The sequence below is a fragment of the Peromyscus californicus genome, unplaced genomic scaffold (genome assembly GCF_007827085.1).
Source record: "Peromyscus californicus insignis strain IS unplaced genomic scaffold, ASM782708v3 Scaffold_2__1_contigs__length_46816999, whole genome shotgun sequence".
NCBI lineage: Eukaryota > Metazoa > Chordata > Mammalia > Rodentia > Cricetidae > Peromyscus > Peromyscus californicus.
This window is the reverse complement of record NW_026294540.1, coordinates 30642637-30667262: the sequence shown is the minus strand read 5'-3', so window position 1 is coordinate 30667262 and position 24626 is coordinate 30642637. Positions and strand designations below refer to the sequence as shown.

Genomic DNA, 24626 nt, shown 5'->3' with positions numbered 1-24626 from the left:
TTTAAAATATATAAAACAAGGGAAAGAATAGAATGTGGAGAGGAATGATGAGTCCCTAGTTCCCCCTTTTTACTTTAGCAAATTACGTTTGTTTGGTTTTTTTAATAGTTCAAATTTTTCTTTTATTTTTTATTTTTTAAAATTAATTAGTTAATTAATTTTACTATTATCAGCTTGATACAGTATAAATTCTTATCTTAATAGTGAAATGTTTCATTGAGGCATGCCCAGTAATTGAGTAAAACCAAAACTTATTATAAGCCACAGTCATCCTAGGGTCCCTCATGCTATATATATATAGCCTCCATGGTTCTGTGGATTGTAGTCTGATTGTTCTTTGCTTTATATCTAGAATCCACTTATGAGTAAGTACATACCATGTTTATCCTTCTGGATTTGGGTTACCTCACTCAGGATTTTTTCTAGTTCCATCCATTTGCCTGCAAATTTCATGCTGTCATTGTTTTTCTCTGCTGAGTAGTACTCCATTGTGTATATGTACCACATTTTCTTAATCCATTCTTCAGTTGACGGGCATCTAGGTTGTTTCCAGGTTCTGGCTGTTACAAATAGTGCTGCTATGAACATAGTTGAGCATGTATCTTTGTGGTATGATTGAGCATTCCTTGAGTATATGCCCAAGAGTGGTATGGCTGGGTCTTGAGGTAGTTCGATTCCCAATTTTCTGAGAAACTGCCATACTGATTTCCACAGTGGTTGTACAATTTTGCATTCCCACCAACAGTGGAGGAGTGTTCCCCTTGCTCCACATCCTCTCCAACACTGACTGTCATTAGTGTTTTTGATCACAGCCATTCTGACAGGTGGAAGGTGGTATCTAAGAGTCGTTTTGATTTGCATTTTTCTGATTAAGGATGTTGAGCATTTCTTTAAATGTCTTTCAGCCATTTGTGATTCTTCTTTTGAGATTTCTCTGTTTAGCTTTTTAGCCCATTTTTTAATTGGCTTGTTCAGTATTTTGATGTCTAGTTTCTTGAGTTCTTTATATACTTTGGAGATCAGTCTTCTGTCAGATGTGGGGTTGGTGAAGGTCTTTTCCCATTCTGTAGGCTGTCTTTTTGTCTTATTGACCATGTCTTTTGCCGTGCAAAAGCTTCTCAGTTTCAAGAGGTCCCATTTATTAATTGTTGTGCTCAGTGTCTGTGTTGCTGGTGTTATATTTAGGAAGTGATCTTCAGTGCCAATGCGTTCAAGAGTACTTCCTACTTTCTCTTCTATCAAGTTCAGTGTAACTGGATTTATGTTGAGGCCTTTGATCCACTTGGACTTGAGTTTTGTGCATGGTGACAGATATGGATCTATTTGTAATCTTTTACATATTGATGTCCAGTTATGCCAGCACCGTTTGTTGAAGATACTTTCTTTTTTCCATTGTATAGTTTTGGCTTCTTTGTCAAAAATCAGGTGTTCATATGTGCATGGATTAATGTCAGGGTCTTCAATTCGATTGCATTGGTCCATATGTTGGTTTTTATACCAGTACCAAGCTGTTTTTATTACTATAGCTCTATAGTAGAGCTTGAGGTCAGGGATGGTGATGCCTCCAGAGGTTGCTTTATCATACAGGATTCTTTTAGCTATCCTGGGTCTTTTGTTTTTCCATATGAAGTTGAGTATTTTTCTTTCCAAGTCTGTAAAGAATTGTGTTGGGATTTTGATGGGGATTGCATTGAATCTGTAGATTGCTTTTGGTAAGATTGCCATTTTTACTATGTTAATCCTACCTATCCATGAGTATGGGAGATCCTTCCATTTTCTGATATCTTCTTCAATTTCTTTCTTTGGAGATTTAAAGTTCTTATCAAAAAGGTCCTTCACTTGTTTAGTTAGTGCTATCCCAAGGTATTTTATATTATTTGTGGCTATTGTAAAGGGTGATGTTTCTCTGACTTCTTTCTCAGCCCTTTTATCATTTGTGTATAGGAGGGCTACTGATTTTTTTGAGTTGATCTTGTATCCTGCCACTTTACTGAAGGAGTTTATCAGCTGTAAGAGTTCCCTGGTATAATTTTTGGGGTCACTTATGTATACTATCATATCATCTGCAAATAGTGAAAGTTTGACTTCTTCCTTTCCAATTTGTATCCCTTTGATCTCCTTTTGTTGTCTTATTGCTCTAGGTAGAACGTCAAGTACTATATTGAATAAATATGGGGAGAGTGGACAGCCTTGTCTTGTTCCTGATTTTAGTGGAATCACTTTGAGTTTCTCTCCGTTTAATTTGATGTTGGCTTGCTGTAAATTGCCTTTATTATGTTTAGGAATGTTCCCTGTATTCCTGCTCTAAGACCTTTAGTCTTTATTCTTATTACTCTAAGTGTATGCTTTAAGTATGTGTAGTGACAGTCAGAGTGTTATTTATTAAGCGGTGCAATGTTATTCTTCCACATTTACATGGGTTCTGGGTAATTGAACTCAGGTCCTCAGGCTTGTGTGGCAGGTGCTGCTTTCCCTAGAATGCAGTCTTTTTCAGACAAGATATCTCACTATGCAGATGAGGCTGGTTTGGAACTCACTGAGTATCTCCACTTCCCAAGCACTGGGATCAAAGGCTTGGCTTACCATGCCCAGCTAGAATGCATCTTGATTTCTACTTTACTGACAAATGACAAGTCCCAGAACCTGGGCTCTAGTCGCCTGGAGGACTCACTGGACAAATGTGACCAGACATCCTAGGACTACCACAGCTGAGCCGTTTATTACCACTGACAGGGATAGGTTGAGCATGACAGGAAAGATGAAGCCTTCATCCCCATGGTCCTTCCAGTCAAGCAAAATAAACAGCCCCTGGCAGAGAAAGCAATGGGAGGAACTGATGCATGATTAAATCCTGTCTGATGAAGACTGAGACAGTCCCCACGACTATGGGGACTGTCTTCCCAGGGGTCATGAGACTGAAGTGCTGGCATCACACCAGTCACAGCACTGAGGGCATCAAGCTTAAGCAGGTGAGTGGAGCTGGTGGCAGGAGGGTTTAGATCTGAGTGGCCACCCTGAGAGGAAACCCCTTGCTGAACCAAGGGGAAGGCAGCAGAGTACATTGGCACATGGCCAAGGTAGGAGGAGTTCAAGTTCAGAATGCATAGGGAGACTTTTGATTACCACCCTGCAAATGATAGGAAAGGAGAAAACTGAAGCATGTATCAGCAAAGAACCACAAAAGATGTTATTCGGAAGGGGCTGGAGATGGCTCCGTTAGCAAAGGAAGGGCGTGCTTGCCACAGAAGTGTGAGGATTCAAGATCCATATAAAAAACTAAACCAAACCCTAGGCCAGGGGGCAGGCATGTGTAGCCTAGCACTAGCTGGGTGGAAATAGGATTCCTGGGGCCTGCTGGTTAGCCAGCTTAGCTAACTTGGTGAATTCTAGGTTCAGTGAGGTATCGAAAAAATAAGATTTACTTGGTGGTATACACCTTTGCTTCCAGCCCTTGGGAGGCAGAGGCCGGCAGATCTCTGAGAGGTCAATCTACATAGTGAGTTCCAAGCCAGTTAGGGCCACATAGTGAAACCAGTTTCATAAAACAAAAGATGGAGAACCTCCACAGGCACACTTGTGTACACACCCCTGGACCCTGCACCCCTACAGATGCTATATAAGCTAGATGTGGCGTTACATGTCTGTAATCCCAGCACTTGGGGCACTGAGGCAGGGGTATTCTAAGTTTGAGGCCAGTCTGGGCTTTGTAGAGTTCAAGGCTAGCCTGAGCTACAAAGCTCTCTCTCCATGTTTGAGGGTGGTCCTTCTGGGACAGCATGTGACCCATTATGTACAGGGTGTTTACTGAAGGTTTAGGTGTAATGGCAACAACACTGGAGTCCTCTGGATTTATTATTTTAACTAGGGTAATGTTTGAGAAACAAGGTAAATCCAGAGGGAAGTATCAGAGAACAAATCTGGAGGCCGTAGTGGCACATGTCTTTATTTCCAGCATGAGAGAGGAAGAGGCAGGCAGATCAATTTGAGGTCAGCTTGGTCTACAGTGTGTTCTGGGCCAGGCAGGTCTACATAGAGAGACCCTATCTTAAAACAACTCCTTTAGTGTACATGGTATCCAGGAAAGCATAAGTAGTGAGGAAGATTCTGGAAGAACTTGTGAAAATGAGGATCTGAAGCCTCAGCATTGGGTATGAACCTCTAAGTAGGGGCATGGTGGGGGGATGGGTAAGAGATGCCACTGTCACCTAGAAGGATGGGCAGCTTTTACTAATACAACCCAACTGCAGAGTCTCAGCTACCACAAACAATGTGTAACCTATACGGGTGCAGCTCTGGATGGCTGGGGACAACTAATATAGTCTGTAGGCAATGACTGCTTTGGAACCTGGGGATATGGAGAAATTTTGTTCCTAAGTTGTACTTCAGCAAAATTTTTCTCAGATGTGAAACAAATGACATGAAAGGACAGTCTTCCTGGAGCGCTGTCTCAGCTCTCCTCTATCTGCAGGTCCCATTTCCTCTATGCCTAGGTCCTGGCCGAGTGGCGGTGAAGGGGTGTTTGTGGAGTGCAGTAAGCTGGTCAGAGTTCCTGTCCATTCAGCCAGCCAGGCCAGGAACTTCCATGCCAGACTCAGTGCTGTTCTGGTCTCTTCAGCTGGATAAGGCTAACTCAGGATTTGAGGGCTAGCCCCCAATGCCACACTATAGGACTATAAGGACTTCCTGTGCTTTCTTCAAGGGGGGGGGGTCTCTGCTACAACAACTTAGAACACATTCTGTGTCCTGGTTGGGACTTGGGACCTAAGACACTGAGTGTCTCCCCCGGCAGGTGAAAGAAGCATTTCTCCCCACCCTATGCTGCTGCATTAAGAGTTCCATTTTCTCCCCTCCCTATGCTGCTGCATTAGGAGTTCCACATTCTCCACTGGGAAAGTGAGTAGCAGTTGGTCCTGTTTGCACCTAAGGGCTCCTGGGAACCTGTGATCTGAGTGGGGATAAACAGAACCAAAAGTAGAGTTCACAAACATTTATTTACACGGAATTCAAGTTACATATGATACAGTCTTTTTACACAGTTTAAACAGACTTGGTTTCTCTATTCTTACTACCAAAAGGTAAAGAAAAACATTTAACCATCTACTTCATTTTTTTCTTTTATACAAAGTGAGATCATGCACTTTTCTCTTAACTTTGAAATCTTTTGCTAAGTGCAAATACTAGATTCTCTCCAGTTTTAAGGCAAATACACAGGGAGTGGCTAGGCAGTTTCTCAGACCAGGAAGCAGCCTGGGTCCCAGAGTTTAAGGTGCCAGCTGCCTGGGGATCCCTGCTGGCCCACCCCTTATCCCTCTGGCCATGCTGGCACATAGGTTCTGGGAGGGCCACTAAGGACGAGATGCCTTGATGGAGACAGGCAGTAGCAGCCTACCCTGCAGCCATGTGTGGCCATAGACAGACTGAATTTCAAATGACATGACCCTGGCCTCACCTATCCGAGGGCCAAGGTCTGGGTGGCATCTGTTCTTCCAGCAACCCCAAACTGCCAGGCTTCTCACCTGGCCTCTTGGTGGAGTAACATGATGGGGGTACTGGGTAGAACCAGAACTGGGTGCCCAGTCCAGCGGCTCATGGGTCCTTGGAGGGGCAGTGCCTGGAGTAACCACCCACCTGTGGGGCCCCTGGAGAAGGACAGGGAACACAAATACACTAGTAGTTAAGGTACTCGGAGGATCCTGTCATGCAGCACGTGGCCCATCTTTCCAAGGCACTGTCATTCAGACTAGTAAGCACGTTCAGGTGACCCACAGCAGGGCTCCTCAAAGAGTTTTTCCTCCTTCCCAGAGACATCTTGCCACTTCCAAGTCTGTACACTCTGAATGTGGGGCACCTCACAACAATGGGAGGACAAGGATAGCCAATACAACTGAGAAAAACATCTGCGGCCAGTCTTGCTCTGTAAACAGGCTGGAGGGATTAAAAAACCTGGTCTGGACAGGAGGGTACACAGGCAGTGGGAGCATAGCAGGAGCGTTCTCATCTGACTTTAGGGAAGGCAGCTGTTCTCTCATCTTGGAGCTGGGGCCTCACCCTCTGCCTGCTTCCACTACTAATAAGGGTAACAGGTAGGCAGACAGGAGGGTTGCTGTGACAGTCACAGGCCATCTTCGGGCCCCTAGGGAAACCCAAAAACACCTTAGAGATGCTGCTCATTCCAAGTTGGTGACAAGTGAAGTCTCCCCCAGAAAAGGGGTAGCCCAGGAGTAAGTGACAGCTTTGCAAAAAGGCCCTTTTGTCTGATGTCAAGTGTTAGGATGACTAGCTCTCAGCAGTTGTCAGCCGTTGGGAAATATTTTCAACATGACTTTCCAAGGATGGGGACAAACTTGAGTAGCCCACAAACAACTTAGCTCAAACTACGTGAACAGGAGCAACTGCTTTGATAACAACAGAACAAAACTTGCGCCACAGACCAGTCTTGGAGGCCCTTGAACCTGAGTGGGCCTTGGGCAACAAGGGGGGAGAGCCCTGGCCTGGAGATGGTAGGCTTTGGGCTTTCATTGTCTGCTGGAGAAGGAATATGGCAAATGGTTAAAGGGCCTGCTTCATGGTCAGGGCCACTGTACTGGATGCTAAGATGGCACAACCAAGGAGCTGCCCTAACACTTGCCCAGTGACAGTTGGCACCCAAAGGGTATCAGACTCGAAGAATCAGTGGACCTTGCAAAGGAAAGAGTAGGAGGACACGAGCCCATCCTCAAGAGGGAAGCAAAGACTCCACCCCTATTAAGAAAGTGAGACTGGTTCTTCCCACACTCAGTGTGGCTGGACAGGGCTTTGGGTGTTAGAAGCGATGCCGTGGCTGAGGGCCAAAGTGCATGGGCAGGTTGTGCTCCAGGGGCACATGCACATGGCCAAACTCGTAGTTAACACGCACGTTGGGCAGAGGGGGTACATAGGGCGCGGGCACAGGACCCATGTTGATGGGGAAGTTGTTGAACACAGGACGCACAGGTGGCAGGGGGAAAGGTGGATGTACAAAGGCGTAAGGTGGCATCTGTGGGTGCAGGTTCTGTGGGACAGGCCGTGGCAGGGCTTCCACCCGCTGGACTTTCTCGGCTGGCTTCTCCAGTGGGGGCCCGATGCGTTTAAAGGTGTTCTCTGCAAGGAAGGTGGGGTTCAGTGGAAGCAAACATACAGAACTAACAATATACTTCTGCCTATGACTAGGGCACTGCCTGTCACTTCTGACTACCAGGGCTTAGAAGCCTATAGGGACAGCCTAGCACAGGAGGGGCCACTTCTGACTCTCAGTATACTCTCCTCTGGGCCCAGAAATGGTGGTTCTCAAGAGTAGGCTGGATGCCAAATTCAAGACAATAGACACCCACTACCTGTCAGAACAAGACGCCAAAGGGTAAATCTATACTTTCCCAGCGGTCACTCTCATAGCCTACAGAGGGTGGTATGCTGTTTACAATGTGAGATGTCCCTTCATAGCCTGAGGGACTTGCTATCATTTCTCAGTAACTTCCATAGTGGTGAGGCAGTCTCCTAGTCAGGCTTCTATTTGCCTCCAGAGCTCAAACACTCTTGGGAGTGTCCCATTATGAGGAACCTGTAGCTTTCACTGTGTTCTCATGGCTTGAGCAGTAAGTAACCCCTGAGGGATAGCTTCCATCCCACTCCCTAGCCCCATCTGTGCTTGGGAAGAACACTTGCCTCCATTCTTCCTTTTCTGTTCCTCTTCAGCCTCCTTTTGGATTTCCTCAATCAGCCTTTCATCATCTTCCTAGAATAAAAGCAACATCAAGGGGTGGGCCTGCAACACTGTGTAGTAAGGCCATGGGGCAGAGGTTGGAGGCTGATTATTGCACTTTACCATCTCCCCCATTCATCTCCCTTCACCAGCTAGTTAGCCCTCTAAAAAGGAGGCCTGGGGTCTATGCCAGATGATGGTAGAAGGGCCAGAAGCCTGAGGCATTTCTGATCTCCATGCCACAGCTCTGGGCACAGCAGGCCTTTGAACTCAGCTCTCTGAACATAGGCAGGCCTGCTGAGTGGAAGCTGCCTGTGGCTCCTAGTGGTTGTACTGCAGCAGAGGTTGGGTCTCAGTGGGACAGAAAGGAGAGAACAAGGCAGTAGGAGAACAAGTTGTCCCTTGTTGGGAAAGGAACTAGAGGCACCTTGCAATTGTGAGTGACTGGGTTGTTGTGTCATGTGCTGTTCTTGTATCTCCATGTGCTTAGCAGGAAACCTGGACTTTTGTCAGAACCATCACCCATGCTTGCTTCTTGTCAGGGGGCTAGGATCATCCCATTCTTGAGTAGCCTGCAAAGCGGCTCTCTAGTTTACCGAGGGACCAAAAGACTTCAGTTTTGAAAACCCTCACCAAGGGCCAGGTGTGGTAGCACATGCCTTTAATCTCTGCCCTTGGGAGGCAGGGGCAGGAGGATCTCTGTGAGTTTGAGGCCAGCCTGATCTCCAGAGTGAGTTCTAGCGAAAGCTGCACAATGAGACTCTCTTTCAAGAAACCAAAAGAAAATCGATGGTAGACATCTTTTCTGGTCAGCTGGAGGTCTCAAGGAGTGGTGTGGTGGCCCATCAGAAGTAGGGCATAGCACTACAGTAGACTTTGACAAATCAACAGAACCAATTGGGAGCATGTGAAAGAGCTCACTAAGGGTTATGAAAAGCCAAATTTGGTGCATGCCTGTGATCCCAGCACTTGGAAAGCAGAAGCAGGAATGCTGTGAGTTCTAGGTTAGCCTGGGCTACCCAGTGAGACACTAACCAAAGCTGAGTGTGGTGGTGCATGCCTGTAATCCCAGCACTTAGGAGGTGGAGTTTAAGGTCATCCTTGGTTACACAGTGAGTTCAAGGCCATCTCGGGCTATATGAGTCTCAAAAAACCAACATGGCGGATGAGTGCAAGTTTCAGTGAGGTAAGAGTCACTTGGAAGCCGGGCGGTGGTGGCGCACGCCTTTAATCCCAGCACTCGGGAGGCAGAGCCAGGCGGATCTCTGTGAGTTCGAGGCCAGCCTGGGCTACCAAGTGAGTTCCAGGAAAGGCGCAAAGCTACACAGAGAAACCCTGTCTCGAAAAACCAAAAAAAAAAAAAAAAAAAAAAAAGAGTCACTTGGAAATACTTGATTCTCTGCAGACTAGGTTATAGTCTCTGCAGCCTACCTTTGACAATGTTGGTTTTCTTTTATAAAATTTAAAAATTACATTTATTTATGTATTGTACATGTGGAGTGTGTATATGTATGTAATGATATCCATGTGGAGGTCAGAGGACAGCTGGCAGAAGTTGGTTCTCTTCTTCTACCACGAATGTCCTCAGGTCTGTCAGCAGGCTTATCACCTGCATGATCTTGCTGGCTTTTTTTTTTTTGGTTTTTCCAGACAGGGTTTCTCTGTGTAGCTTTGCGCCTTTCCTAGAACTCACTTTGGAGACCAGGCTGGCCTCGAGCTCACAGAGATCTGCTTGTCTCTGCCTCCCGAGTACTGGGATTAAAGGCATGAGCCACCACCAGTGGCTCTTTTTGAGGCAGGGTCCTACTCTGTAGTCTATGCTGATACCCAAGAAAGTTCTGTGATAGAGTAGAGCCTGAAAGTGACAAAGACCACAGCTCTTGCTGCAGGAGTCTGTATATCTACTTTGCAGGTGACTCAGGTCACAGCCAAGCAGTAATCAGTGACCTCACCACATGTTCCCCAAGTCAGGAATTACATTAGACAGATTTGTACCATACACTGCTCTGTTGACACACTATGCTTAATCCTACTGCTGAATCTCAGACTTAGAAGATAGAGCCACCTAGATGGCATGTGTCACTATGTAGCATATTCCTTTAACTTGATAAAGAATTTTAGCATCTAGAGAGCTGTTGAAGTGGGTTCTGTGGCAACCTAGGTAACACCAGCAAATGCTCACATTCTCCAGGTCTCAATTGCCAAGTAACAGACTTGGTTGAAATGATGCAAAAGCTTTCCTTGACATGGAGAATTCTATTTTTATTTTTTTATTTTTTGGCGGAGATGGGGTGGGATGGAGGTTGTCCCAAGACAGAGTTTCTCTGTGTAACAGTTCTGGCTTTCCTGAACTTACTTTGTAGACCAGGCTTGGAACTCAGGGAGATTTGCTTGCCTCTGTCTCCCAAGTGCTAGGATTAAAGGTGTGTGCCACCATGCCCAATTTTTATTTAATATGTATGAGTATTTTGCTTGCATGCATGTCTGCGTATCACATTTGTGCCTGAGGAGGTCAGAAGAGGGCATTAGGTTCCCTGAGAACTGGAGTTCATTGGGTTGTGAGCTGCTATGTGGGTACTAGGAATTGAATCTACTAGGGTCTCTGGAAGATCAGCCAGCGCTCTTTTTTTTTTTTTTTTTTAAAGATTTATTTATTATGTATACAGAATGTATGCCTGAGGTCAGAAGAGGGCACCAGATCTCATTACAGATGGTTGTGAGCCACCATGTGGTTGCTGGGAATTGAACTCAGGACCTCTGGAAGAGCAGTCAGTGCTCTTAACCTCTGAGCCATCTCTCCAGCTCCTAGCCAGTGCTCTTAAACACTAAGTTATCTCTAGCTCTCAGTGGCTATTTTTTTTTTTTTTTTTTGAGACAAGGTCTCACTTTGAAAGCCCAGGCTGGCCTTATACTCATGGCAACACACCTGCTTCAACCTGAGTGTTGAGATTTTAAGTATGAGCTATCATACACAGTTCTGTGTAGCTTTACAGTTTGAGCAAGGTTTCCTGACTGACAGTAACACTTCATCCCTGAACACCTAAATGTGGTGCTGCCTGTACTTCCTAGGGAGACAGCTAAGGCTAATGAATGGTAGGAGAAGGTGTTATTATGCCTAGCCACTTCTGGAGTCACATGACTGCGCATGCGCTGTCAGCAGTCAGGCAAAATGCTTAGTCACTCTGGGCCTTACATCTTACATAATCCATACATAGTGTGGTCACGTAATTGTGTCCTAGCTATGTAAACCCATGCATGCGCATGTGTGAGGTGACCTATAAAAGCAGGGTCTACCGGCTCCCTGCTCTCACCTCCTCTCACCAGAAGTAGTGTGCACCTCCCCACCACCTTTCTTTTCGGTAGGCCTACCAACCTCCACCCTTTCCTAATAAAAACTCTTATAGCGAGTTCTGGTGTACCTTGTGTTTTTTCGGGCCTGGTAAATAACACCGACGAATAAATAAGAGAAGGAACTTAGAAATCATATTCCAAGCCAGGTGCTGGTGTTGCACGCCTCTCTTTAATCCTAGGACTGGGGAGGCAGAGGCAGGAGGATCTCTGAGTTGGAGGCCAACCCGGTCTACAAAGTGAGTTCCAGACAACCAGAACTACACAGAGAAATCCTTGAAAAATAACAAAAACAAAAAACAAAAACAAAACAAAAAAACCAGGAAATCACACATTCCAAGACTGGTGTGATGTTACATGCCTAGAACCCTAGCACTTTGGAAATGGAATCGGGATGATCAGAGTTTAGAGTCATCTTCAGCTATACAGCAAATCTGAGACCAACCTTGGCCACATGACATCCTGTTCAACAACAACAACAACAACAACAACAACAACAACAACCCTCATTCATTCTAACTTTCTTAGAGCACAAAACTGAGGTCCAGAGAAAGTAACTTGTTCACACTTGGTTGGGTGGAAGTTGACTAGGAAGAATGCCTTTTCTTTGTTTTGTTTTTCAATACAGGGTTTCTCTGTCCCTTGCGGTCCTGGAACATAAGAGACACAGGAACTTTTCTTTCTAGATTTTAAGGTTCTAGGCTGCTTATATGAGGAAACCTGCATGTCGATGCGTGCCTCATCACCTCTGGCTTCCTGAGGCAAGTCCCTAGTAATGGATTAATCCAATCTGAGTGCCGTTCCCCTCCATCTGCACAGCACTGGCAAGGGGTGGTAGTGGTGAGCCAAGCTTTCTTGACAGAACTACAGCTTGTCACTTAAGAGTCCTTTCTGAGCACAGGAAGCAGCCACTCCAGCCTTTCTTCCCATTTCTTCGTTTTGATCATTCCCTGATGTGCCAAGTATCCTCATGACCATTTGCCCTGAGTCTGTCTGGAAGTCTGGAGAAGCCCTTGTTGGTGCCTATGTCAGTCTTTGTTAACGAAATGATGGGGCTCAGCTATGATCTATGATGAATCATAGATTCATTGAGGCCAGACAGTTCAGACCTCAACTATGAGGTGGGCATGGGACACAGACCTGTAATGCCCACCCTCAGATGGAGGAAGGTCTGTGAGTTCCTGGACAGCCTGGGTGGTTTAGCTAGGGCCCATCTCAAAATAAAACAATAACAACAACAACAACAACAACACAAAACTATGCAAAAAGCAACTCTGAGCAAACATGGCATCAGCAGGCTTTTGCTGTGTTTAGCAACTTTAAAGGAATTTATTTATCTTGAGAGAGACAGAGAGAGAGACAGAGAGAGAGACAGACAGACAGACAGACAGACAGAGAAAGCGCACGCCAGCCACATGTGTACTCTGGTCACTCACTATTTCACTAAGTGGAGGTCCCTACCCAGCAGTTTCCCTTTAGTTCACAGCCCCTCAAGCTGACACAGGCTGGACTGATATACAGTTTTTATCTAGTATCTACTTTATCATAACTGAAGAAAAATCAGTAATGTTAAAAAAAAAAAAAGGGAAGACTGGAGTTTAGGCTTGATTCTGACTCTTTGGTCTGAAGACAGATGGGACATTGGAGGCACTACAGAGACATTCTAGGCCACCTGAGTGAGGGAAACTGGGGAAGGGCTTGTTGTGGGGCTGCTGGAAATGGGAACAATAGGAGGAAAGAGGATGACAAGCTAGTCCTCCAGCTCTTTTGGCTGAGTCACTTACAGGAAGCTGGAGCCTGCCTGGCCATAGTTACAGGGTAAATAGTGGATGTGACTATAACACCTGTAATTTTGGGGGCTTCAGAACCAGGTTTGGTGGTCTAACCCTAACCCCCACCCAGGTAGAGGGATCTTCAATTGAGGAATTGCCTCTATCAGACCTGTCACAGGCAAGTCTGTGGTAAATTTAATAATTCCTAATTACTTTAGAGAAAATTAAGGCACACTGAAGTTCTATGCAGGCAGTCCCACCTTACAGCTTTCAACACTTGGCCACACAAACCATGGTTTCCAAGTCAGAGGTCTACTTCATTCAGGTTCTGTCTTGATCTGAACAAATGTTATTTCCCCTGCTCCCGAATACTTTCAGTTCATGGTTGGTTGAGTTATTGGCTATAGAAGGCCAAGGTATGAGTACATACAGGCTAGAGATGATGGTTCAGTTGCTAAGCACACAAACTTCTCTTACAGAGGAGCTGAGTTTGGTTCCCAGTACCCACAGTGGGTGGGAGGGGCAGGGAGGGGCTCACAACCACCTAGTAACTCCAGATCCATTATATCTGACATCTCTGTGGGCACCTGCACGTATGTACACAAACACACACACAATAAAAAATAACAAAAAGGGGCTGGAGAGATGGCTCAGTGACTTAAAAGCACTAGCTGCCCTTATAGAGAACCTACTCCTAGCACCCACATGGTAGCTTACACATTTGTAACTCTGGTTCCAGAAGATCCAATGCTCTCTTCTGATTTCAGTGGACAGCAAACACACATGTGTTACACACACATACATATATACAAAATAAAGGTAAATCTTAAAAAAAAAATCAGGATGAGGTGGTGTACACCTTTAATTGCAGGCAGGGCCAGCCTAGCAAAAGTTTCAGGTCAGCCAGGGATATACAGTGACACCGCTATGGTGATATTTTATTTGTATTAAAATGTTATTTTTATGTTAATAAATAAAGTTGCCTGGGGGTCAGAGCTATTAGCAAGCCATAGGAAAGCAGGGCAGTGGTGGCATACTCTTGTAATCCCAGCACTTGGTAGGCAGAGCTGGGTAAGTCTCTGTGTGTTCAGGGATACAGTCATTATTGGATACACATGCCTTTAATCTCAATACCAATCATGGAAAACCTGGAGGCCTATACAGACAGGCCGTGAGGAGGCGGTCATGTGGTTGGGTTTACAACCAATGAGAAGGCAGGACAGAAACTCTATATAAAGACTTTAACACAGGGGTAGCTCTGGTTCGGAGAGGTAGGACCACCGCAGGAGGAAGGGTAAGGTTTTAGCTCATAGCTCTGACCTTTTGGCTTTCTTCTTTGCATTGTTTCTGTGTTTCTTATTTAATAAGAAGGTTGGTTACATCTACACACCGCATCATAAGAAATCTTTAAAATAGTATTATATATATTTGCTGAGCACAGTGGTACATTTCCCACCCCCTTCAAGACAGGGTTTCTCTGTGTAGTTTGGTGTTTGTCCTGGATCTCACTCTGTAGAACAGGCTGGCCTTGAACTCAGAGATCCGTCTGACTCTGCCTCCTGAGTGCTGGGATTAAAGGTGTGTGCCATCTCCACCTGGCTAGCGGTACATGTTTTAATGCCAGTATTTGGGAAACAGAGGCAGGAGGATCTCTATAATTTTGAGGCCAGTCTGGTCTACATAGTGAGTTCCAGGCTGGCCAAGGTCACACAATGGGTCCTTTCTGAAAAGAGTATATATTCAATAAAGCAGACATGCCTACAGGTCAATCTGATGGAGGCAATTCCTCCAATGAGGTTCCTTCTTTCCAAGTGTGTTAAGTTGACAACCAAGATCAGCTATCACAGAGTCCCTTCATTTCCTTGGCACAACAGTTTCTGAAAGAACAGGTTGGGGAGTGGGGTTAGAGCTCGACCCCAAGTCTGGGTCTAGAGCCCCAAGTTTAGGTCTTCTAGTAGGTCTTGTTTAAAGTAAAACACATAGCTATTGAGAGTGGATAGTAGAGCTCAATAGCAGAATGTTGCATGGCATGAGCATGGCCCTAGGTTTAATCTCCAGCTCTGAAAACACAAACAAGACCCAACAAATCAGCAAGCAAACAAAACCCTTAAACAAACAAGCAGAAACAATCAACCAACCATCTACTGGAAATTTCTTACCAGAAGCAACTCCTAGGTACATTTTGGTTTATTTCCAATGTTTTTTTTCTGACTCGACTTTAATTCCTGAGATTGCACACTGGACGGCTGCTCTGCACCTCCCACCTTGCACCATGGCTCATGTTCACACATTGGGACTGGTAGGGTACAGCCAAGAAGGCACTGAAGCCGGAGATCCAGAGACATGCTGAGAGTCAGCCCAAGCGAGAGTGTGGTGGGGATAGGGAAGGAGGTCTAGACTTATAGACCCCAGTGCTCTATAGGACCTCAGGCTATCTTGAGATCCATCTATATTTGCCTGCCTTGGCCAGGGGCAACTGTGGGGAAGAGTCCTTCAGTGTTCTCTCCTGGCTCTTCCTGGGCCCTGGGCTGTAGAAGGCTGCTAAAGGCCTGAACTGAGTTTTTCTCTGTCCTTTTTTGACTCACCCCGATCTTAGCAGGTGTAGATGTGTATCTATAGAGTTCCTTTCTGAAGAGCAGGGCCACTTGATAGGAAGCAGTGGATACTGGTCAATGTTGAAGCTGTCCCAAGACAAAGTCTCAAAGAAAAAAGGGTAAGGACATACCAGGCTGTCATGAAGTGATCCTGAAGTGCCTCTTTGACACCTACAGCTACTCTTAAGAAGCAAGCCCTTAGATCACCTGAATTCAGTGAGAATGGAGAAGGAAATATATGAAGCACCCCACCGTGGACCAAGGCATCCCAACTGCAGGGTCAAGGACAAAAGATGAAGGTTTAATGTGGAGCCTCACACCCAGCAGATCCTGGGAAGAGTGCTTTCAATAAAGACCCTTAAGAAGGGTGGGAGAGGTTTTATTTTCCACCCTTGAAATCTTTGAACTCAGCAGGACACAAAAGGCCCTGGTAAAACTTGTTTCACATGCAAGGCTCCTAGGCGGATGGGTGGGGAGAAGAGCTGGGCACAGAGTTTGAGGGAGAAAGCAGGGACCCAGCTGTTCTAGAAACGAAGTGAGGTAGAAATCACCAGACATGTTTTCATTAAGAGTGCAAAGACCTTTGCTTGTCCCTCAACCACAAGTGCCACAGCTGTCCACACAGCGGGGTCTGGACAAAGAAACTGCAGAAGAGAAACTCCAAGTGAAGATAGAGGCTGTCTTTGCAGGTCAGCTACTAACAGGCACTAGCAGTCACAGCTTATGGATCCCAAGACGGATGCTTGAGCACTTGGCACAGAGCTGTTCCTGCTAAGGTCTTCTAAGACCCGATGAGCTCAAATCCCAATCTGATTTCTAATTACTTGCTTGCCTGCTGGCCAGGATCATGTGACCACAGGTGACTTGATTTAGCTTTCTCTCCCTCTAGAAAAGTGACAGGCAAACCTGCTGAGGCCTGACTCCAACCCCTTCCCCCAACGATTCTGGGGCCAGGATTCTGGTCATGTGTGTGGTCACAGCTGTTGGTAATAAACTTGCAAGATTTTGTGAGGGCTTCCAAAGGGCTAGAGATTTAGTTTCAAATTATTCCCAGCTCAGATGTGGGACTGCCTGAACAACAGCAGCCCCTATTCCCCACCCCCAGTTGTCTCCCTACAACAGGAAATTGGGGTGGTGAGGAAAGCCCAGCTCAGGGAGACACATGCTGTGCAGAAGGAAATGGACAATGTGCTGGGGAGGAGCAAAGTTTACACAGGCTCCAGACCAGCCTTTAGCTTCAGCAGCCATCTTCTTAGTTACAGAAGCCAGGCATACAAATGCATTTAACTGGGGTACCTCCTCCATAAGGACCTGAGGCAGGTGGAATGTGTCAAGTTTTGACTCCAGGCAGGGGGCTCTGCTGAAGATGACTTGCATGGGCATAGGGAATCAATGGACTGCTGCCCACCCTGACAGAGTCCTTTAGTGACCTAGTACCCCACCAAGGAGGTGGAGCTGTAGGGCCTCTCCTACCATCTGCACTGGGAAGGCGGCCAGTGAGTCCCCACATTACTGCAAGGCCTGCCTGGTTCACAGGACTAAGACTCTGTGGCCACCTCTAGGCCATCTCCCATTTTTGTGGAAGAAGCCTGATGGGCAGGAGACCTGGGTTTTCACTCTGGCTTTACCAAGTCCAGGATCCTAGACAGTTTTCCTAATCTGCAAAAGTGGCAAACCAATGGCCCTCCCTTCCATGTTGTCAAAAGCCTACCTAACATTCCCAAAGCATAGTGCTGTGTACTATGAGGGAAGTTTTACAGACACTTCAAATGATGACACCCACTCTCCTCACCCTTCTCTTTGTATTTTCTTATAGAAACAATGTGATTGAAGACAGTGACTAGAAAGTTTTTGTTTGTTTGTTTGTTTTTTTCCTTAAATTTTGAGACAGTGTCTCTCTATTATGTAGCCTCAGCTGTCCTGGAACTTGCTATGTAGACCAGGTTGGCCTCAAACTCAGAGATCCACCTACTTCTGCATCCCAAGTGCCTGGATTAAAGGCCTGTGACACCACGTACAGCTAGCTAGAAGGTTTAAAGACAGACATGGAGGCTGATTGCTTTTTGGGTAAGGGATTGTTTTAGTTATTTTAATTCTATTGATGAAGACTTACAGCAACATGGTAAGGGCTCCGAGAGATTAGGTCCATGTATTATAGTGAGATTCTTTTCTCTTACATTTTAGAGAAAGAGAGAGGGAGGTTTTATACTGTGTGATTGGTGGGATAGTCCATAGTACATGCTTTGCAGTCAGACTACCTGATTCTAGGCCAAAGGGGAGGAAGTGGGAGAGTCTGTAAGTCTAGGGCCTGTGTGTAGAGCCAAGTATGAGAGAGCAAGAATATTTAAAAAAAAAAAGATTATTAAGCTGAGCATAGTGGTGTATGCCTTTAATCCCAGCAGCTGGGAGGCAGAGGTAGATGATTTCTGTGAGTTTGAGGCCAGTCTGGTCTACATACCAAGTTCTAGGACAGCCAGGACTACAAAAAAAACGGAACAAAATAAACAAATAGGCATGGCCTTGGCTAACAGTGACCATTGATACAGGGCTCACTCTTTCCCCTCCCCCAAGGCAAGGATGTTATATAGCCTAGGCTGCCTTTGAACTCACTACGTAGCTGAGGACAACCTTGAACTTCTCATCTTGTCTCCATCTCTTGCATCCTGGGACTGATGACAGGTTTATACCACCATGCTCAGTCTGGGGGAATAGAATAGAATAGGGTTTCATGCATGCTAGGTCAGTACTCTACAAATTGACCTACATCCCAAGCCTTTTTATTTTTGTAAAAAATAAAATTTAAAAAGTTAAGGAAAAATGATAAGAGGCTGGAGAAATGGCCTAGATGTTAGAGTTCAATTCCCAGCAACCACATGGTGGCTTACAACCATCTGTAATGAGATCAAGTGCCCTCACCTGGTGTGCAGGCATACATGCAGACAGAGCACTGTATGTATAATAAATAAATTTAAAAAAAAAAGAGAGAGAGAAAACTCTCCTTGCTAGGTTTCTATCTTTTCTTTTCAGTCCTCTCAAATCTACTTCTGCAGCCTTTACTATTCCTGCAGCTCCTTGTCCTGTCTCTGCAGGGCCACTAGAACCAGGGTATAGCCACTGAGGGGACAAGGCAGCCTGGGGACAGGTGACCCGAGCACAGGTAACCTGGGGTAGGGGTAGAAGCTGAGTTACTATTTATTGATCGCAATGTCCAGCAGGTTTCATCAGTGAAACCAGGACAAGACAGGTGCCTTAGCACATCACCACAGCACTACATATATGGTGGTACCTAAACATTGTAGTAATTTCACGACTAGCCTCCTACCCTAATGACCAGGTGCTATGGCACTCCCTCATGAGCTGGCAGGAAAGCCCTAGTGTTTCCTCAGAACAGGCTCCAAACACACATATTCAATGAAGTCTGGTGTGATGGCTCACACCTGTCACCCAGCACTTGGGGAGATGAGGCAGTAGGAATGCCAAATGAGATCCTGTCTCAAAAAAACCAACCAAACAAAAAACCAAACCAAACCCCAAACTAAAAACAAAGCTCAGGATGTAGCTTAGTGGTACAATGCTAGCCTGACAGGTCTTAGGCCTTGGGGGTCTATCTCTAGCACTACAAAATACCACCACTACAGTCAAAAGGCCTAAACCCAAACCCAAGAAAAACCCTGACTTTGTGGGTTTTTTGGGTCTTTCTGAGACAGTCTTACTTTGTAGCTTAGGTTGGTATCTAACTCTTGGTGATCCTCTTCTCTGTCTCCCAAGTGCTGACATCACACAGGCATGATGCATTATGTCTAGCTCTTAGGACATATTTTTATTTATTTATTTACTTTGAGAATCAGTCTTATCTCTGGCCAGTCTCAAACTCAGAGACCTGCCTGCCTCTGCCTTTTGAGTGCTGGGATTAAAGACATGCATTACCATGTCAAGCCTTTAATAATAATGTTTACTTATTTTCTTTTGCTTTTTGGGGAGTGGGTGGTACTTTGAATTAAACCCAGGGCCTCCCACATACTAGGCAACCACTGAGCTATATATATATTCCCTGCTTACTTAGGTTTTTAAAGAACATGTCATCAATCTCACCATTCTAGAGCATAGCCTGCCAAGTGGTGCTCTTGTGAACACAGCTCTAGTCAGATATTCAACTCTGCGATTCAGTCCTGTCTCGGTACAATTCTCCACTGCAGAGCAACACCTGCCTCTCCCCTCTTTTGGGCAGTACTGGGGGGTCTGAACATAGATAGGGCTTTGTACAAGCTATACAAGCACTCTACTACTGAGCTATGTTCCTTGTCCCACATCGCTCTTGTTTTCCCTTCTTCCCAAAGAAGGCAGCTTGCTTCATTACTTGTTTCTGGCATACTCGTGGCAAGGTATTTGTGGTAGCAAACAAAGAAAACTACTATTCACCATCTGAGCCCTTAGCACAGAGTCCATTCAGGTTCCTAAGCCACCTCTAGTCATTAAGGGCTCAAACTTCTCTTCACCCCGAGCTGTGCAGGAACAATTCCCTGCTGACAATGCGAGCTTCTTCCTGGCTTGCTGGTTAATGAAGCTGAGGCTGGGAGCAGGACAGTGCAAGCTTTGTCTCTGGTGATTCTGAATGGCTTTGTGTTCTCAGAGGACTCAGCAGATGCTGGGTTGGAATTCAATCCATCTCCTGGTGAGAATCAAGGAAACCAGGCTGATCCCTGGTTTGATGGGAATGGGACAAGTGGAACAAAATCCTCCACTATGGTTCAGAGGAAATCAGGGAGACTGCTATTTGCCTGACCTTCTTTTCAAACTTTGACTGACCACAGAACCTTCCTTAGGCTACAAGATGGCAATTCAACACGAAAACAAGGACAGGTACCTGCTATGGCAGACAGACAAGGAACAAAACAATTTAATGTAGGGGAAAAGGAGCCATGGAGGAGTGAGCAACACAGTGGCTCCAAGCACAACCCAGTCTGCTAAACTCCCAGTCTTGTGTGGCAATGCCCATTGTGCTGTTTGTAGAGATGAAGTACAGCTCTAGAAAGAGCCCCAGGTTAGGAAAAAGACTCCATTTCCTCCTGAACCTCTAGAGATGCAAGCTAGAGAGGTGGTGGCAGGAGGTGGCATAATGACCAGGCCTATCTCCTAACTACTTGAGGTGTATCCCTTCCTTTGTAGGCTGCCTCCCCACAACCAGCAATTTGGGAAGATAATACTCTGTATCCACAAAAATCTCTGCTTTGTTCCACGGACCCCCTTAGAGATAGAGCATAGGCTTGCTAGAGGTTTCATTGGGTTGGGTGCTGAATGACCAGATAATTCCTGAGTGAGGTTGGTCCCTCAACTTAGCACAGACACAATGAGCAATAGGAACCTGCTCCCAACAGTGCATTACTGATGTAGGCATGCCTGGCCCCCAGACAGTCACTGCTTTCCTACTGTGGTGGCTCTGAGGGTGGTATGATTTTTTTTTTGGGGGGGGGGGCGTGTTTCAAGACAAGATTTCTCTGTGTAACTTTGGATCCTATCCTGGAACTTGCCACCATGCCCGGCTGGTATGATTTTTTTTTTTTGGTTTTTCGAGACAGGGTTTCTCTGTGTAGCTTTGCGCCTTTCCTGGAACTCACTCTGTAGCCCAGGCTGGCCTCGAACTCACAGAGAATGATTTTTTTTTTTTTAAAAGATTTATTTATTTATTATGTATACAGAATGGGGTGCCAGATCTCATTACAGATGGTTGTGAGCCACCATGTGGGTGCTGGGAATTGAACTCAGGACCTCCGGAAGAGCAGTCAGTGCTCTTAACCTCTAAGCCATCTCTCCAGCCCGAGAATGATTTTTTTTAAACACATATTTAAGTAAACCTCCAAGACCACCCTATCCATGGCTACCGGAGTGGCCAACTAGTGGCCTGGCTGCTTCTAGTGATATGTATACTGCACATCCACACCAATGGTAGAAAAAGGCCTTTGCTTTGGGTGACAGAATCCTGGCTGGAACAGAGTTTTTAAGATACTTGGGTAAATGCCACTTTTTACAACCAGAAGATTCTACACTAAGGCACAGATTTTCAGTTCTGGGAGCTGGAAGCTGTGGCAACTCTAAGCAGCCTCATGTGACCAACACTAAGTGCCAAGCTGAGCAGCCACCCCTGAAATAGGCCACACCCTTACTATGCCATGCTGGCTCTGCAGTCCTCAGTTCTGGTTGCTAGCTGGCCCTATGGTAATTGGTCTGTGGCCCCAGCTATCCATATAACTCTTTTCCTACCAGTCAATCTTTCATTTATTTTTTTCCATACTTGGGAGAAAACTGACATACATATGACATACTTTGTATTATTCTAATCTGAGCACATATAAAATATGACATACATCTTGGTTTGAGCCATTTAAAGTCTATCTAGGCCACACAGGCAGCACAGTGAGAACCATTCTCAACAACAAACTCCCTTTGTACACTGCTGCCCCCACGCTGGTTATGTTACTTTAATGTGCATGGTGCCACCTTCCCAATCCCTCAACATGTTTCCTACGAATGGAAGCAAACTTTGACAGGCAATATGCCATCTACATGTACTAGATGCCAGTATCATAACCCCAACAGGCTGTGGTTAGGCAGGAAAGCTGGCAGCTTTGCATGAGCTTCTCTGCTTCCTGTAACTCTTTTCACTTTCTTACCCATCTCTTCCAGCAGTTAACCGAGTTGACTCACAGAACATTTGTCTCTCCCAGAGCAAAGGGAGATTAGTTGGGCCCATCCTGACCTAAAACACATACATGCAAAGTTCCTATCTCGGTTACTACTAAGGCTACAGGATTAAGATTCTGCTAATGAAACCAAAGCAGAGGCAACACAAGTTAGTGTCTATCTGGAAGCATAACATTCTTGAGTTAGATAGGCTTCCTGTCCCTTTTAGCCACTGGCAATACGTGATCCTAAAGACACAAGCTCCTAGATAGTGAAACAGAATGCTAGGAGCAACTGATCCCTAGTGAACTGCTACTCTAGTCCAGGGCTGTCCACTTCTGGACTCACAGAGGGAGAAAGGTATCTCTAGCTGTTTAAATAGACACTTTCTCTTTCATTTTTGGGTGCTGAACCTAGCTCCTCCCACATGTGCTAGGCAACTGTTCTGCTAAGTCACAACCAGCTTTTGCTATTTTTATTGTGTGCGTGTGTGTGACACATGTGGAGGTCAGAGGACAACTTGAAGGAGTTGGTTCTCTTCTTCTACTACCATATGGCTTCTAGGATGAAACTCCGGTCACAGGCTTAGCAGCAAGCTCCTTTATCTACTGAGCCATTTCACTGGTCCCTCTCACTATTTTAGGCTCGATGTTATTTAAATCTAAGTTGATGATTCTTTTTTTGTTTTGTTTTGTTTTTTTGTTTTTTTCAAGACAGGGTTTCTCTGTGTAGTTTTGGTGCCTGTCCTGGATCTCGCTTTGTAGACCAGGGTAGCCTTGAACTCACAGAGATCCGCCTGGCTCTGTCTCCCCAGTGCTGAGATTAAAGGCATGCGCCGCCGCCGCTGCCACCACCACCACCCGGCGACGATTCTTTTTTTTTTAAATTTATGTATGAATATGTGTTACCTGCATGTTATACCTGTGCACTACACTAGTTCCTGATGCCTAAGAAGTCCAGAAAAGGAAGCTGGATTCCATAGAACTGGAGTTATAGATGGTTGTGAGCTGCCATGTGGGAACTGGGAACCAACCCTGGATCCTCTGTAGGAGCACTGAGTGCTCTTAATTGCTGAGCCATTTCTCTAGCTCCTAAGTTAACAATTTTTTTTTTCCCCAAGACAGGGTTTCTCTGTGTAGCTTTGCACCTTTCCTGGACAATTCTTTTAAAAAACTTTTATCATTTATGCTGGGTGCTGGTGGCAGCATGCCTTTAGTCTCAGCACTTAGAGGCAGAGGCAGGTGAATCTCTATGAGTTCAAGGTCAGCCAGGTCCACAGAGCTAGTTCTAGGACAGCCAAGGCTACACAAAGAAAGCCTGTCTAGATAAACCAAAAACAAAAACAAAAACAAACCAAACCAAAACAAAAACCCAAAAAACAAACAAAAAACCCAAAAACAAAAACAAAAAAACCCAAACCCACAACAACAAGAAACTATTTATTTGTCTATGTATGTTGTGCTTGTCACAGGGCATGTGTGAAGGCCAGTGGACAACCTGGAAATTTAGCTCTTTCCTATTTTGTGGGTCATCTCACTGGCCCAAACGCCAGTTTTTTCTTAGTCTGGTCCTAAGTTGGATCTTCTGTACTATAAAGTTATCCTCTTGGTTTTCTAGAGGTACTTCTTACTGTTTGGACAAGTATTCTATCCCAGCTGTCCAATGTCCCCTCCCAAACTGTACAGTAGATAATGTAGTCTGTAACATCATGCAGGGGCTCCAGTGGCACTCAGACCTTCTCACTTGTCACAGTTCAGTACCTGTGAGCCATCCCTGCCTTCTTTCTGGGCCACAACAGACTGAATTTTATCTTCTTGGTGGCCTTTCTTCTCCTCTAGGTTTAAATACAGATGCTGTCTCCTGGAGATGCCTCTCCAGCTTTTGCTAATATTGGCTAACTCTCTGACTAGTCTGAAATTATTAAACGATGAAAGATTGTTTCATACTGTATCAGGGCCTTTCTGCTCAACAGGTTGGTTTTGCCACCACTGCCTAGTTAAAAATGAAGAAATGGAGGCTGCAAAGATGCCTCTCTTACTGCTTTTGTAGAGGACTAGGATTCAGTTCCTAGCACCCACATAAGCATCTGCAACACCAGTTGATTGGGATCTAGCATGTGCTTCTGGCCTTGGCAGACACCAAGCACAAAAGTGGTGCATGTATAAATGTGCAGGCAAACACTCACACATATAAAATAAAAATGAATAAGTCCTAAAAAGAGAATGAAGAAATGGCTCACATCTATAATCCTAAAATTTGAGAGGTGGAGGTTAGCCTATGCTATATGAGATTTAGCCTCAAAAACCAAGCTAAATCCAAATTGAAGAAATCAATAAATCTGTCATCACTTCATAATTAACATGTTTTTTTTTGTTGTTGTTGTTTTGAGACAGGCTGTCATGTAACCTAGGCAATACTTTTACCTCAGTCTCCTGAGTGCTAGATTTATAGGAGTGAACTGCCATAGCTACCTAGTTTTTCTTTAGAGACAGGGTCCCCCAGTCCCCCGCCTCCCTA

General features: G+C 45.4%; 1 protein-coding gene across 4 annotated transcripts in view; it reads right to left on the bottom strand.

The window, feature by feature from the left end:
• Positions 1-4972: 4972 nt before the first annotated feature.
• The window catches only part of Rnf216 (ring finger protein 216), a 141838-nt gene continuing 122184 nt past the window's right edge, over positions 4973-24626 (bottom strand). For all 4 annotated transcript variants that reach the window (XM_052754156.1, XM_052754158.1, XM_052754159.1 and 1 more), the window contains exons 16-17: positions 7681-7750; positions 4973-7119 (exon numbers count right to left, since the gene is read on the bottom strand). In XM_052754156.1, coding sequence (XP_052610116.1) covers positions 6803-7119; positions 7681-7750 — 387 coding nt within the window. In that variant the 3' untranslated portion in view covers positions 4973-6802. The remainder of the gene's footprint in view (positions 7120-7680; positions 7751-24626) is intronic.